This window comes from Mya arenaria, chromosome 3, assembly GCF_026914265.1.
Source record: "Mya arenaria isolate MELC-2E11 chromosome 3, ASM2691426v1".
Lineage (NCBI taxonomy): Eukaryota > Metazoa > Mollusca > Bivalvia > Myida > Myidae > Mya > Mya arenaria.
This window is the reverse complement of record NC_069124.1, coordinates 90675480-90692520: the sequence shown is the minus strand read 5'-3', so window position 1 is coordinate 90692520 and position 17041 is coordinate 90675480. Positions and strand designations below refer to the sequence as shown.

At 36.0% G+C, this 17041-nt stretch overlaps 1 protein-coding gene across 2 annotated transcripts in view; it reads left to right on the top strand.

The window, feature by feature from the left end:
* Window positions 1-12814, top strand: part of LOC128228536 (microtubule-associated protein futsch-like) — a 33747-nt gene extending 20933 nt beyond the window's left edge. Inside the window, exons 3-5 of one of the 2 annotated variants that reach the window (XM_052939902.1) lie at window positions 2713-2742; window positions 4326-4474; window positions 5540-12814. In XM_052939902.1, the coding sequence (XP_052795862.1) occupies window positions 2713-2742; window positions 4326-4474; window positions 5540-10441 (5081 nt within the window). In that variant the 3' untranslated portion in view covers window positions 10442-12814. The remainder of the gene's footprint in view (window positions 1-2712; window positions 2743-4325; window positions 4475-5539) is intronic. The other variant, XM_052939904.1, reaches the window with a different exon arrangement.
* Window positions 12815-17041: the final 4227 nt, after the last annotated feature.

The window sequence follows — 17041 nt, the reverse complement described above, 5'->3', positions numbered from 1 at the left end:
AAAATATAGATTTAAGGTCAGATAATTACTTAAGTAGATTTATTCAAAATCAGGGTATCAAACACAGTGTTAATAGATATAATGTCTCCACTTAGTTTGAGTGTGAGATATTTTGCTCAAGGACACCACAGTTTCGCACCTTTAGCATACGTAAAGTCAATATGGACAGACGAAACCCGGTTGCTTGATATTCCAGGGAAGGCCAAAATACTTTGAGCCTCTGATTGCTTACTGAATTCGATTTTTTTTTTATGCGTTAAACAAAAATCTTGTTTACCTCATTTTGTTATTTGCTATGTTATCTTCGCAAGAGAAAAGTATTTATTGGACATAGTTTGGTCAAATCGCAACATGACACATTCGACACTATGAAATATAATTTGATTGTTTTATTTATTTACTCAATGAAAATATAAACACATCTATAAGGAAACAATAAACAAGCAATCTTTATACAGTGAGTAACACATAAGATAGCTTAGGATGTACGGGATCCTTCTTTAGATTGCTCAGCATTGACATTTATATGAATCTTCCATTTGGAGAAACATTCAGCACAATATTTTTATTTGAATGACACCTTTAATATGAAAATGCATTGAGATTTAACCATGTAATGACAAATTTTGTGCTGATTCCAAATAAAGACAGTAATTAAAGTGATGGCATGTTTTGTGCTAAATGAAGCCAAGAAAAAGTGAGATTGAGCCAAGCAAACAAGACAAAGCATTAAATTCTTACTAGCTAGGGACCTTTCACATGACTGTGTAGCAGTTTCTTAATTATGGTTATTAACAATTTAGGCATTTTTTTCTCACAATTTGAAGGGCCCTGGCCTTGTTAACAAGATGTATGAGAGAAAAAAATAACACTGCTTGTCTTAATACAAATGCGTCTGAATGTGCTAACATTAGATTTCGTTAAATGCATTTGTTTAGACTTTCTATGTAGAGCTTTACTGCGCAATAAGCTGTAACACAGACGGGGAAATAATGGTGATTGTGCGTGCCTGGAATCAGTTGGTATTGATCATAGGGTACATGTGGGAACAGCCCGGAATGCCAGGAATGTCACACCTGTGATTGCCTGGCTGGATAACACCCATCCAATAACTATCATGTAATGGCAACAGAATAATGATGATGACAATTATAAATAGAATTCACAGGTGAAGTTTTAAAAGAGAAGAAACTATTGAGCGGATCTACGTAGTCCATCTAGTCCAAGAAAAAATTCATCAAGGGAATCAAAGCTAATAAATTCCATTAGCTTTTGAAAACTGATAATGCTCACATGAGAAATGGTAATGCAACAGGTCATAACATTTGCCTAAGTTTACACGCTACCATACATTCCTACTTATTCCTTTGTTAGAAAATACAGCTTTGACCAAATTTTTGAAATATTTCTGAGCTGGCAACCAAACAACCCAAATGCAGCTTCATTCACTTGAAAAATAAACTTTAAACCCCCCACACTGTTCACCAAAACACTCATCCTAAATGACCTTGGCCCTATAGGCAGCAGTAAATGCTTTATAATCTCGTGAGAAACAGATAAAAGAGGCAATGATAGAAATTTTAGATACAATTCTAGAATAATGACAGTTTTCAATTGACAGTCTGATCTTCATTTGAGGACAGGTCCAAATTTTACAGCATGATTGTGTGATATATAGAATTTTATTCCAAAACTGTAGATTGAAAGAGACCCCTCATTGCTTTTTTTCATGAAAAATCTTGCAAAGCTCTACAAGCATAAATACACCCAAATCTACCTCTCTCTGAAAGTCTGTGTAAGGTTTCCAATTCTCACTGGCTATCATCAAAGCGCCTGTGCATCTGAAAATTTCAGGCATTCTAACCAAAACATGCCCTTTGTCTGTTTTTTTCAGCTGAATTTGGACATAAATGGCATTTCAGCATTATATGGTGGGATTACATATTAAAATTCATACATTTCATGTTCTCTCAGTCAAATTTGCACCAAATATTGATATTTAGCACACTAATAATAGTCAGAACAATTCATCTTTTTGTTGAAAAAGTAAGAGAACGTTGTCCAATTCAGCAAATGGCACAGTTTGATCAACTGAACAAAAATAATTATTTTACATACAAGAAGCAGTGAAATCAAATACATTTCTTGCTATAAATGACACTTTTTGAAACAAAGCAGTTTCAAATACCTTTAAGTGCTACCCATGCTACCATTACAATTCCCTATTTATTCGTATGTAAAAAAATACTTTTTTTACCAAAATTTGAGATCTTTTTAAGCTAAGTTTGTAATTTTGGTCTTATTTGAACTGAAATTGAATGTGAGATGACTTGTACTGTAAAGACCATAAATGCTTCTTTGTAAAACATTTAGGAGTAAAGTTTCACATAAAACATCTCTTCTCATTAATAGTTCAGTCACCTGGCATCCTCAATTCACATGATTGTACCTTGTACTAAGGAAATGGCTAGCAACAGACTCATTCTTCTTGCCACAACTTCTATCACAATCATTGCCACCCCACCCAAGTTTTCTGCCTCCTCTTCCTCCTAGTCGACGTCATCATTCTGGTTGTTGTTGTTTTCATCATCATCATCATCATCATCATCAATTTATTTTATTTAGTAATTTTTAGTAATAACAAGGAATTTCTTGTGTAGCTTCAAGAGTAAATAATGAACATTATAAAGTAGAACTGTGTGTTTTGTGCAGCCTCCCCTTACGGATATCCGCTGAAGGAAGGTAAGCGAGGATTACCTGCTGTCATGCATGCGGCAATTATAAATCTTTTTTTTTATTGCATTCTGCTTATTTACTTTCTTCATTGAAATCTTCATTGACAGGCAGGTTTATCTTTCTGTAATGTATTGAAATAGTTGTATAAAGAATTTTGTTTTATTACATTCAATTTATTTTGCTTGTTTTTACTACCTTTCCTTTACTTAATAGTTATACATTTTGTGATTTGCTTTTGTCAACAATGAGTTCTCGTGGTTCTAAAGTCTCTATGAAATTTTAAACTTGTAATACTTTTTAATAATAGAAAAAAGAGTTCCACATTTTTCTTTACTGTACTGTATACTGTACTGTACTATTTTGGACACCAATTGGTATGTTTTCCCATTATGCATGATATACTAATCCCTGATTATTTTTTAAAGATTCTTTGTGTATATATATTATCATCCTGGCACTGTTTTTTTTCTAGAAGAACATCCTGGTTATTTGTAATACTTGTTCAAACATGAACTTAATAAAATGATTTCATTGAAGGATAACATTTGAAAACATACTAAAAGAAATTATTATATATGTATTTTATGTTGAACAGTTTTCAGATTGTTCAAGTTATATTGCTAAAATCCTGTTTTGGACACTGGACTTTTTTACTTTATTTAATTACAATTTATATAGTAGATATTATAACATGATGCTTTTCTGACGTCTTATCATGCCAAATTCAGTGTATAAACACCTCCGTTGAGACTGAAGGAGATGTGATACAGGTTGTCAAAAAGCCTATTGTAATATTCCCTTTATTACATTGCAGTTAATTCCATGTCTTAATGTACAGTTTGTAGTTTCTAATCAGCTTTACTGCTCTTTTATAAAGCTTTATTACCACATTTCCAATCTGGAAATGATGTCGTAAATGGCATTATTAATTTTTTATGCATTTGAAGAAGTTTAATTATTTTTGAACGTTTTTTTTAAATGATATATTTTGTTCAAAATTTATAAATGCTGTTGTGTAAAAGGCAACAAATAAGCATAATATGGGATCAAAATAATGACAGTAGAATGAAATTTCTGGATCTTTCAGTATTTTGTCCTGTATTCACTATAGGATATGGAAAACATCATGGACAGGCATACGTATAATTAAATGAAATTATCCCCCAATATTGCGTTCTTAAAGCATAATTATCCTTTACTTGTTATACATTATCTGGTTCTTCACAATTAATATTTTTTGGGAAATGAAGTTGCAATTTGTCCAAACTAAAATGTAAAAAAGATTTCTGGTATTGTCCGTTGTCGGCTTTAACATTTTGTGTGATATATCACTGTATAACAGCGGGCATCAAAATTTTGGCATTGCATTCACTACAGTATGGGCATGATCTAGAGGCCCTTTAATACTGTCAGAATCAAACTTACAAGATCAATGACACACTAAGTTCTGAAAAAGTATACCCAATGCAGTGACAGAGCCTAATGGAAACAAAAAAAAGACATCCAAAAAGCAAATTTCAAGATGGAATACATTTTGAAAGTTCAGAATAATATTGTATGCATTACAATAGAGTTATTGACCATTGCAGGTGAGCGTGTGATTAGGCACAGCTCGGAGCAGGTTTCTGTGGAGATACTGGTCAACCCCCAAGCCCAGACAGTCAGCCTCGGAGTCAAGGCTTTTCTGACCACACCCTCCAAGCACAAGCACCTCATCTACGCCGGCCATGCCTTTCAGGTGAGAGGATTGTCTTAAATATTAATGGACTTACCTGTACTCATACTGTTCAATTAAATATGAAATTCGCTGGCATGCTTTATCTAATGCTTTGATAAAATTCATTTTAGCTTGAATGATCAAATAGCAATTGAATCAGGTGATCTATGCTTTTCCAGCACTCCCTAGCAGTCATTTCCAAACTTCCTGAAATTTATTTCATTATTGTTAAGTATTCTATTGTTTGTTCATTGGGAGATGTGAATGGGCTTCATGTAGACAGTCTGTTATCACACACTGTCCCTATGGACTTCTTCCATTTAAATATTGAACAGCCTTCTGGCTCGGATCAGATGTTTCTGGATAATCAATTCACAAACCTAGTCCTATACAAGATATAATTTAGCTATATTATGAGGAAATAATGAGCAGATGGATCTATGCCCCAGGTTATTCATATCTTTCAGTAATATTTATAAGGCAAATGTACAAACATTATTGCTTTAGTCTGAAAATTTAGCCCTTTTGTACTATTTTGGTGAATTATGAAATCTCATTGAGTCTTTCTGTTTCTTAAAAAATATGATATAGGAAGCATCATATGTTTAATTAGTTCTTTGAAAAAGTATGAAAACTTTTAAGCACTCTTCATTAATTTACACTTGTGACACACCATAGAAATGGTACCTGGAAGCTTTGTCATTTTGCATTGATTGGTTCTAAGTAAATGCTCGTTAATCCTAACAAAAGCAGTTATCAGGGGTTGTTGAAGTAAAATATTTCCCTGAAATCTGTGCAGACTCAATGCAGCAGTTGCTTAAATGGTATGATGATGAAATCACACTGGTTTTGCCTGAAATGACAACTAATGAAAACAAGGGAAACAACTCTTTGCCCAAAGGTCAAAATTAGTGCGTCCTAGGTCATAGTATATATAATAGTAATAAGTGTTAAAGTCTAAATAATGATTTTAATGTAAGTTGAATATTGCAAAATGAATTTCTTAACATTAAACCATTTTGTATTAGTTTTTATAGAAAGTAGAATTTATGAAATATGGTTTCATTGATGTGTTTATAATTTCAGGGCTCTGGGGCATGGATCCTGCAGGATGACACGTTCACGTACGGCAACTTTGCGCAGGCATTTAAGGACCAGGATGTGAACAATGCCATGAAGCAGCAGCAGGGCAGTACTCTACACATCTACACAAACGCAGAGGGAGAATGGTCCAACGGACACATCTCCAAGAGCGACTTTGCCAAGCAGTTGAATGTCAAACTCAATCCAACTGACAAACTAGACAATAGCCATGGTGTGCTGCAATTTTCAGCCTATGTTAGTAATTTCATTAAAGTTAGGCAATTGAATGAACTGTTACAGTCTTCTGATGTTGTAGGCAATATTAGATTCTCTCGCCCTACTCTCTACATATTCCCAGGCTGTCAAGGTGACTCTGCCCTCTTCGGCATCAATGGATTTAACTTGCTTGTAAATGGGGGATATAGCAGAAAGGCTTGTTTCTGGGACTTTACACGCCACCTGGACAGAATTGATGCTGCACTTATGACCCATCTTGGTGCAGACAATCTCTATGGATTCAAGTCTGTACTGCAGAGAAAGAGTATTGAAAACATCCACCCGGAGATAGGCTTTATGTATGTGAATGGATCTGATAAGGTTAAGACTCCGACTGAGGGTGAGGGGAATGAGAAGAAGGAAGAAACATTGCAAATTAACCTTGCGGAGGAAGGAAACCAAATAATACAGTTTGCCAAGCAGATGGGTCAGGCTCCTCAGGCCTGCTCACGCTCTTTGTCTGGCCAGAGTATTGAGCCTATCAACCTTTACCACAAAGTTGGTATTGGTTCCCTGGATATGTACATCCTCAACCCAGTCAGTGATAGCAAGGAATTGAAGGACTTCTACCAGCAGTGGAACCAGCGTGTTGCCCAGTTTGGGTCAAACCAACACCTTCCCTTGCCCAACACCCTGTCTGTGTGTGCCCTGCTGGTCTGGAGACCAAGCGACCCCAATGATAAGATAACAAGGATCTTCTTCCCTGGAAATGCCCCACAGCACAAGGTCATTGAGGGATTGGAGAAGCTTAAATCTTTGGATGTTTTGAAACATCCTTCCTGCACAAAATCAACTTTAAATGCAAAGCCAGCAAAAAAAGCAGCTACTCCAAGGCCACCACTGAAATCTAAAGTTTCGCCTGTAACAACTCCAAGAAATGAAACTCCAGAGAAAACAAAGAAAGAAGTGAAGGAAACAGCCTCCAAAACAGCAACGGCTCCTAAGCCAAAGCCACCAATGCAAAAGGTGAAGAAAGAAGAGGTCAACAAAAAAACAATGAAGGGACCTGAAAAAGAAAAAATTGCTGCGAAGACTGAAAAAATTGCAGTAAAGTCTGAAAAAATTAAAGTTGAAAAAACCCCAGCTAAAGACAAACCGACAAGGACTACACCATCTAAACCAACAAGTATAACAAAAACCCCTGTTCCAAAGACAGCAACACCATCCAAGAACTCTGCATCGGCAGCACCATCCAAGAACTCTACATCTTCAACACCATCCAAGAACTCCACACCATCAAAGGGGTCTGCAAAAAGTTCTGCTTCTTCAACACCTAAAGCAATAGCCTCACCATTGAAAGCACCTGAAATAAAAACTGAAAAGCCGGAAGAAGTGAAAGATTTGCCACCAAAGGAATCTTCTCCTGAAACTGTTCAAGCTACTCCTGATCTTGTTGATTTCTCCTCAAGGGATGAACCACAACCAAAACAGGAGACTGAAGCAGTTGAGCAGCAACTAACAGAGCCTAATGGATTTCATGAACAGATCATGGATACTGCATCTCCTTCTGGTGAAATTATTCAACCTGATGCAATAGAGCCAGTTCAGTCACAACAAGAGTCACCTTCACCTCTATCAGATGTAACCCCAGAAACTCTCCCAGAACCAATGGCACCTGGGATGCCTTGCACCACACCAGCCATGGGTAAAGAAGAAATGCGAGAGCTTGGTATTTACGATGAAGATGAGGACATAGAGGGTGACCTGGATGCACAGCAAGAAACTGCAGAAGACAATAGGGTTCCGCATATGTTTGGAGGAATGGCAGATAGCATGCATGAGGATTTGATGGGTGGCTTTAGTGCTCCTAGTAATGCCATGCAAGGAAGTTTCCATGGAGATTTAATGTCTGGTAGCATGCATGAAAGCATGTTTGACAGCCATAAACCATTTGATGGTCCTGTAATTGTAGAAAACGGTGAATCCAATGCTGACGATTTGACACCTGAAGAGGAAACATCAGAGGAGATCCAGCCGCAGGCTCTACCAGAACCTGTTGCCTATGCCCCAGAGAGCTATGGGCAAGAGCCTGATATTATTCCAACAATTGAAAGTAAAGAAGAGACCATTCTTGAACAAATATCAACTCCAACAATTCAAGAACCTGACTTATTGCCTGTAAAACAGGATTCTGAAAAACAAGAAGTAGCCAACATTTTAGACACTCCCGATGAGGTTGAAAATGTACTGCCAGAAGATGATAAAATAGTAGATGCTGAAGAAAAAGATACAAGCAGAGATTTAGAAAAAGACAAAATTATTGATCCTGAACAGGACACTGAGGAACAAAGCCTTGAACCTGTAGTTGTTGAGGAAAAGGAAACATTTGAAACACAGCCAGATACTCAGTGTCAGCCAGAGATAGACAGTGATGAAGAGTTTAAGGAAGAACCCGGAAGAGAACCCCAAATGGAGTCTGGAATGCCAAAACCTGAACAATTACATGAACAAATTTCTGCCAATTTACATCAGCCAGACGAATATATTGACAAAGCACAAGGAGAGCAAGATTTACTGGAAAGACCCCTCAGCCCTGAACCAGTGGAGGAAGAACAAGAAGACCTAAATGATAACACTAGACAAACTGATTCTATTGAACAATCCTTTGGAATTGGCTCGTCAGAACTAAAACAAGCTGCTTTGAATAACTTTGAAAATATTGAAAATGACTTTGATGCGGATGAGGCTGAAGCAACAAAATCACCTGTGATCGAAGAACAAAAAACTGGTGAAAATGACTTTGAGGCTGAAGCAACAAAATCACCTGTGATCGAAGAACCAAAAGCTGGTGAAAATGACTTTGAGGCTGGAGTACCAGAATCACCTGTGACAGAAGAACAAAAAACTGGTGACAATGATTTTGAGGCTGAAGGATCAGAAACACCTGTTACAGAAGAACTAAAAGCTGGTGAAAATGACTTAGAGGCTGAAGTACCAGAAACACCTTTGACAGAAGATCAAGATGCCAATATTGGAGCAAAACAAGAAGAAGAATCTGTTGAGCAAGCTCACATAGATGAATTACAAGAACAAGATGTTCATGAAACCCCTAAGTTTGGAGAACATGAACCAGAAGATACAGATGATGATAGAGCAGAGAGTCCGGACTCACAGCTTGGTTCACAAGATCTCAACAGAGATTCACTTGAAAGAGATGTTATGGCTAAAGAACAATGTTCAGATGAAGAGCATGTGCAGAGAGATAGCATTGAAAGAGACTCTGAGGAAAGAGACAGTATTGAAAAAGATTCAGAAGAAAAAATGCCTGAGAGAGATTCTGAGGAAAGAGATAGTATTGAAAAGGAGCGACAGACTGAGAAGATAATTGATCCAGCTGAACAAAGGGAAAGTCTAGAAAGGTCATATGAAGATGATAGTGAAGAAACAGAAGAGACAGATGATGAGGAGGAGGAGGATGAAGAAGAAAGCAGTTTTGATCAAGATGAAAACACAGATGAGAAATGTCTTATTGATGAAAAGGAAGGTGTTAAAGCTGATCATAAGTCAGCAGATTATCAAATGGATCAGCCTACAGATAGTTTGCAGTCACCTGAATCTGAGTACACTGATGCCAGTCATGGCGGACAAGTTGGCTATCATCAAATGGATGAACAAGATGGTGATTCTGTTGATGATCTAGATGATAAACAAATGAGCCCAATGAATCAACAACCTCGTCCTTTCAGAGATGAATATGAAAAGTATGGAGCCCCCTCACATCCTTCTGGGCCCATGTCTAGCAATCCTTTCGAGGCTTCTGCCCCAGGTACCAATCCTTTTGATGGATATGGCCAACCTCAGCAACCACAGAACACTTTTGATGATTCTCCAGATGATGACAACATCAATGGTGGGCCTACAAACTTTGATCCTCTGTCTCAGTGGGGACAGCCCATGGGACTACCTTTTCCAGCTCCTCCTGGAGAAAATAATCCTGCGGCAGCCAGTTCTAAACTACCTGCATCAAAACCAGATAGTAAAAAACCAGGGTCAGCAAATACTAAACGACCAACATCAGCTGCTAAACCAACAGCTAGTAATGGAGTCCCAGAAAAATCCAAGTCTGGCAATCTGAATTCCTCAAAAATGACCACTGGTGGAAGCACAAATTCATCACGCCTGTCAATGGGAGGTAAAACCAGCAAGTCAAGACCACTTTCAGCACCAATTAAATCACCATCAGATGATAAGTCAAAAGCAAATGGTATCAAGCGCCCAGCAACAGCTACTGGCTCAAAGGCAACCTCAGTTTCAAATAAGATGCCAACGCTCCCAGCTTTTACACCATTCTATGTAGACCTGACCTACATCCCAGCACATGGCAATCCCAATTACAGTGATATTGAGTTCTTCAAGCGTGTGAGGGCACGCCACTATGTGTTGAGTGCCCTGTCCCCTAACACACAGATACTAGATGCACTGCTAGAAGGCAAGAACACCTGGGAGGACAAGACCCTGCCGGTCACCATCATACCAACCTACGACAACGAGACCCTGCGTCTCTGGATGAGCCTGCACAAGGAGAAGCTTGCTGACGCCAAGGTCGAGATTGCTCCCTCTGCAAACAGATGCACAATCCAGCTCCAAGACCATGAAACAAGTTGCTCTGCTTATAGGCTGGAGTTCTAGTCATTTCACACAACTTTATTGGATTTCATAAAATGAGCTAGTTCTTTTTGGAATTACATTGGACTTCTCAATTTAATCCAAAGGTTGTTAAATATGTGTTCTAAATGTGCTCATAAGGATATATAAAGAGCGGACTTTCAAGAATCTCTATAATAACTGTGTGCATGTTAATCAATCTAGTAGTTATAATCTGATAGTTGAGGAATGATGAAGTAATCATTGTGATAATGATGGGAACAAAGGTTCGGGGGTTTTTCATGTATTTTCGAATCCTGTTGGATTATTATTACACCCAGCTTAATAATTATTGTTGTGAACATGGACATTTTATAGTCGGCTATGCGATGTTGCAATGTTGCAAGCCAAGTGGTTCTTTTGTGCTTATTCATCAATTGTAATATTAGCTTGTGCATTAACTTTTAAACAGTACCATAGATGTTTTTTAAGTCAAATTAAATGGATAGCATAAGTAAAAAAAAAAAGAAAAAGTAAAATCTTTCTACCTTATACATTGTAAAGGCTGAATTGTTCTGTTTCGCACACTAAAATAATTGTTCAATATCCCTTTTAGTAGAATAATCGTGTGCTAAACATACCTAAATGCTCATGTAGACACAAGAGGTTGATAAGAATTTGTAGGATGTAATATGTTATCAGTATTCCATTTCTCATTATCATTGATATTTGTAATTTTGTTGTAAAATGTTGCATTCTTCATTTTCATACATAATTTGCATAGTTGTTATTTTTTAGGCGCTCTTTCTCACATTTTATGATATTTTCCCGAAAGAAATTATCTTTATTCAAATATCTGTGTTCAGTATCCTGCTTTTTCAAGCAGTTTCTATAAAAAAATACAAAGAAGTAAGTGAAGCTGGCATGCGAAAATAACATTGGATGGAGTTACTCCAAGTGTTTGATTTTAGTTCTGAGCATGCATGTCATTTCAGTAGATCGCTATTCTAAAAAAAGTAATACAGAGGTCCAATTGAACAATTTCTCAAATAACATTATGAGCATGAACTCGCATACGATTTAAGGGCTAATTCTGAATGATATGTATATGCAATCTGTTGCCTTAGAAAGGACTATTGATTAAACAGTATCCATGGTCATGTGTTTGGTTCACTGTTACAGTGCTCAATGATATTCGTATGAAGCCTTTTCAAATGGAAGTGCCTGAGGTCAATGGTGCACTTTGAAGGTGATTTTGTGAGTGATCAGTATTAAATACTGGTCATAGGAACACAACGTTAAATCCACTAGTTTAAGTACTTCTTGAATATGTTCAAAATAATAAGAAGTCTTCAATCTGGTTAATGTATTAAATGTGATAAGGTTTTGCTGTATGCGCTTATTCGCTTTCATGGTTTTACTTTTCTTGTATATGGCATTGACCAAAAGTTGGTACATATGCTCAAGTTTACATGTAGATTCATTATAATAATGGTCCTTAATGTATCCTTTGTGACTGTTTCGAATGATGTATTTATTAAACATAGTTTTTTCGAAGATATGTGGAAACTTGTGTTTCCAAGAGACTGCTTCTGGGTATATCCAGATAAGTGTTTCATGTTTAGTCAAAGGATGATTTACGCAATTTTATGTTTGGTCCTTAGACAAAGGATGTTTTTTGGCATGTAAATTTGCTATATATGTACAATGTATATCATAAGTCTACAGAAAGCAAATTCAGCAAGATGAGTGTCAGTCTCATGTTAGCTTAGTCTCTTGATGTTTTGTATAGAAATCTTCAAAAGATATTTACAGTGATTCGTTCAAATGCTGTGTGTTGAACAATATGGTGCAATGTTTTAGGGACAGTTTTGTATTGTATAAATTTTAATTGATAAGATCAAAGTGTTGGCTAAGCCTCCTTTCCTTATACATAGATCTGACTCTAGACATATAAGATGTGCAATAAACAGAATAGTGAACTAAAAAGAAAAAGGTATAGATTCTATGTATACATAAACTCATTTCTTTCATATACATTAACCGCTTGTGTTGTCTATGTGTAAAATACTATCTATTTTACAAAGAGCCTTTGTATATGTAACCTGAAGCAACATAAATAGTGACCTAACTAAACTACCGTATGCTTTAGTTGATAATTGGTACATTGTATATTCTAGTCATAGTAAATCAATCTTGAATTTGCTTTAGCTTACAAAATCATTGAATTCAATTTAACTATATGATGATAATATTCACATATACATGCATAGTGCTATGTTAACAATATCCCTCTAGTTGTGTCCTGTATGTATCAGTAATTGTTGTAATTATGTGAGGTTAGTGTAGTTACAATGTCATGTATGTTAACCTCTTACCAGAGCACAGACAGACAGACAAGAGTTCAAAAATAAATAATTGAATTAAATGGTGTCACCGTTATGCAAGAACTCAATAAATGCTTGTATTTTTTATGCACTTATCGAGTTTTTCGCACGTGGGCAACTGATGACGTTAAACATTTGGTCATTTGGATTGTTTACTGGGGAAAAAAAATGCTTTAGTAACAGTAGTTTTCTGTCTATGCTCATGAGGTCAGACCTGAATGGATATATCTGAGCTTTGGTTTTGCTATTCATTGTATTTATTTATGCCAATATCTTCTTTATATTATATTCATTATTTAATGGTTGTATACAGTCAATATCTGTATTTTAAGTTTACATATATACCTTTAAATTATAAGAAGTTTTATTCACTTTTGCAAATGTGTCAATAGTCAAGATACCTGGTTACACACATTTAACTAATCCTTGTACTTTTTGCTATAACGCTGCAGTGAATTGTGCTTTATCTTGTGACCACTTTTTTTTTGCATTATTGTTTTCGTCATTGCCAGAATAAAAACAAAAAAAAAGCCAAATGAAATTGTTTCCTGTCTGCAACCTACCGTATAAGTTCTAAAATGTGCACATGGTTACACTCGTTGTTTGTAGAGAGGCTATCGAGAATCACCCATGGTGGATGGTCAATGGCCGCAAAGTTCTCCGATCCCTTACATAGGTGTTCTTTATCCAACCTTTACAAAAACTGGTTACAGAATGTATATATGTTGTGTTGGAATTGGTTGAAAATCATGCCTGGAGTAATGGCCATTAATTAAAATTTGTATACACAAATTGAATCAAATTGTTTTAAAATTCAAATGTATCGCCAAACTAATTAACAATGAATATTGTTAACGTATCACAATGTAAACATGATTTGCTTGGTAGTTTTTGGTCCTTGTATTATCATTTTTTTTATTACACTGTCTGTTCTGTTATCCCAATCTTACAATTTTATGGACATGCATTCTCCACTGATTTCTATCAACAATGAGATCACATTATTCACTCTCAAGTACATATTTATAATGGCCCTTGATTTGTCAAAAGTGGACCATATTCACATTGACAGCTCTATAACTTGAGCAATGAAATGCTTGACTACACTGGGTTACAATGTAAAAATATATGCGAGGATTAGATTATAGTTTTGGTTTACTGGTATAAATTTTTGTTTGACAGGCGTCATCTGATTCACTGAATTCAAGAATTGACACCATTGCTAAATTTTAAAGCCATTTTAAAAAGCCAGTATGAATTCCTTGGTAAGGGGCTTTGCCCCCTTTCACCCAATTGGCAAATGAGAGTGACTCCCTGAAACCCTTCTCAAAAATGGTGTCAGTACTTCAGCTGCCAGTTCTCATCTTAACTCCTAAAATAGGTTTTAACATAACTTGGCACAAATGTTCACCAGAATTAGTGTTAGACCCTACCTTCATGGTCAAGGTCAGACTTGGGGTACAAACGTCGTATGGCTAATTTTATGTCTGCTTCAGAACTCCTTAGGCTAAGGAAATTGTTAAAAATTACTTGAAAAACAAGAGGTCCATAATGGCCCTAAATCGCGCACCTGAGTAAAAGTGTTTGTAATCAATATAGATTGATATTTGTTCCCAAAGCTGTACATATGATCCAAATTTCAAAACTGTAGCTTCAAAAATAAGATAGGTCAAAAAGGTACAATAAAGGTAATCCAAGCATAGCATTGATATTTGTTTTCAAAACTGTACACATTGGCAAAATGTTCTTGCTGCACCTTAAAAAAAGGAAGTAGGTCAAAAAGTCACTGTCAAGGTCATCCGAGGACAATATTGATATTTGTTTTCAAAACTCTACACATGATCCAAATTTCATTGCTGTAGCTTAATAAATAAGAAAGTAGGCAGTCACAGTCAAGGTCATCCAACCACAACATAGGGCGTTTTTGTTGATATCAAACCAGGTTCAGTTTGGTTTCAGCAGTTTCGAAACCCGTTTTGATAATTTTGCTTGAAATAACAAATACATGTTTTTGTCAACAGTTTCAACAACATGGCGGAGCATAAAAACTGATATATTAACACACACTTATTAATAGTACCAATTTCATTAGCTCATTTGCCTATTGTAAGGCATTATTAAAAAAAACTAGTTTTTCGGATGGAACAAACCGATGAACCCAATAAAACCGCCGCCAGTAGGGGTTTCGATCGTTTCAAAAACCGGTTAAAAAACGATAAAACTGCTTTTGGTTTTATTTGAAACAGTAATAACAAATACTCAGTTTGTGAAACCAAAATAAAACCAAAACCAGTTTATTACCCAAAAAACCGCCCATTGTTATTTGTTTTAAAAATGGTCAAAATTTCTTCGCTGAAGTTTCAAAAATAAGACAGTAGGTCAAAAAGTGTGGGACCGAATTTGATCCAAGGGGCGTAATTTGCACAAACTTGGTAGAGGACCACTATATGATGTTTGTAACAAATTATAAAGGTCTCCGCCTAGTGGTGTCAGACAAGAAGATTTTCGATAAGTCTTTATGGCATTGCAAGTTTTGACCCCAGAGGCATAATTTGATTTTCACAAGCAATTGTGTAAGACACAGAAACGACCAACAGCGCACCATCCAATAAAATATATATCTACTATAAACTATGAGGATTTGATAAAAATATTTAATGAAAAGCCTACGTCTCGATTTCAATCCAATACAACATGATTTCCCATCCATGAATGAGAGTTACAGTCTTGTTTATATAAGGTGTATTAACTAACCATGAAAAAGATAAGATTATACAATTACAATGATCTACATATAGTTCAATGGCAAAGTCTGATCATATAATTCATCATTGAGTAAAAATGAAATTCATCTAGAAAATGAAGAGATATAATATTTCCTAACATATAAACCTATGAACAAAACAATCATTACCTTAAAAGTGACTAATTTGAAGAATTAAAAAATATAACATATAATCCCTTGTTACTAAAAATAGAAAAACAAAAAATAGGAAAATAAAATTCACTGCTCAACAGAAAGAGAGACCATAGAGCAAGATTTGCTGCCCTTGCTTCAAGAGTAAACTTTACATATTAACTATCAAGATTTTAACAAAATGAATTTATAGTGAACTTGTTACCCAAAAGGTGGGGCCAATTTTGAACCAAGGGGAGAAATTTGAACAAACTTGGTAAACAACTACTTGACAATGTTACATACCAAATATCTAAGCCTCATGGTTTTTGTCAAGAAAAGTTTTTCCTTAATGTTGCCATAGCAACCAGAGTTCTGCATGGAATTTATTTCTTTGAACAATTTTGAAAGAGCACCAACCAATGAACATTCCTGTAAAGTTTCATTAAGATTGTCTAAGTGGTTTAGGAAAAGATGACATTTATAAGCAATTGTTGACGCTGGACACGGGACGACAGACGCTGGACATAGACCGATCACAATAGCTCACCTTGAGCACTTTGTGCTCAGGTGAGCTAAAAATTAACCATGCAAATTAAAATAAATGGCTGAGCGGATCAAAGGTTCCAGCCAAAGACAAGGTTACTTAGGTGTGAAAGGTCATGTCCACTGAAAAACATGGAAGGATTTCAAAATAACTTGGCACAAATGTTACCACATCAAGCCGACATGCTGAGTACATGTTCCAGCCACCTACAGTACCATAACCTTCATTTTTGCTATTTCAAAATAACAAATGTTCAAAACATCAAGCCGAAATGTTGCTTCGCATATGAGTTAAATCAAAATACAGTCAAACCCTGTTGGCTTTAACTTCCAGGGATGGATGAAAATACTTTGAGCCTCGGAGTTTGAGCCAAGCGGGAATGCTTACATAATGTATATAAAAAATCGGTCCTTGATATCCAGTTTGAGCCAAGGAAGAAATCGAGTCAAGCCTCTTTATATTGACTGGAAGTGTCAAAGTTCCAGGCACTCACTGAGTTACTACTTTGTCTTACATATAACTGTAAGTTTAAAAATACGAAAGTAATATTTTTCCCATTAGCATTTACCTTTTGAATTTGTACCGTGTTGTGAAGCATTACATTGGTTTTAACTGAAGATAGTCTTGTTTCTATTGTGGTATTCATTTCCTGAGGAGAAAACAGAGCTCACGACCAAATTAACAAACAGGGTGCAGGGTTCTGAATCACTAATATGGATGCTCCGCTTGCCAAGTGATCCTTTTCCCATTGAGGGGTGGGAAGCAAGTTTGTTAGATACGACCCCAGTTTGAGTTCTGTCAATTTTATGGTAAAT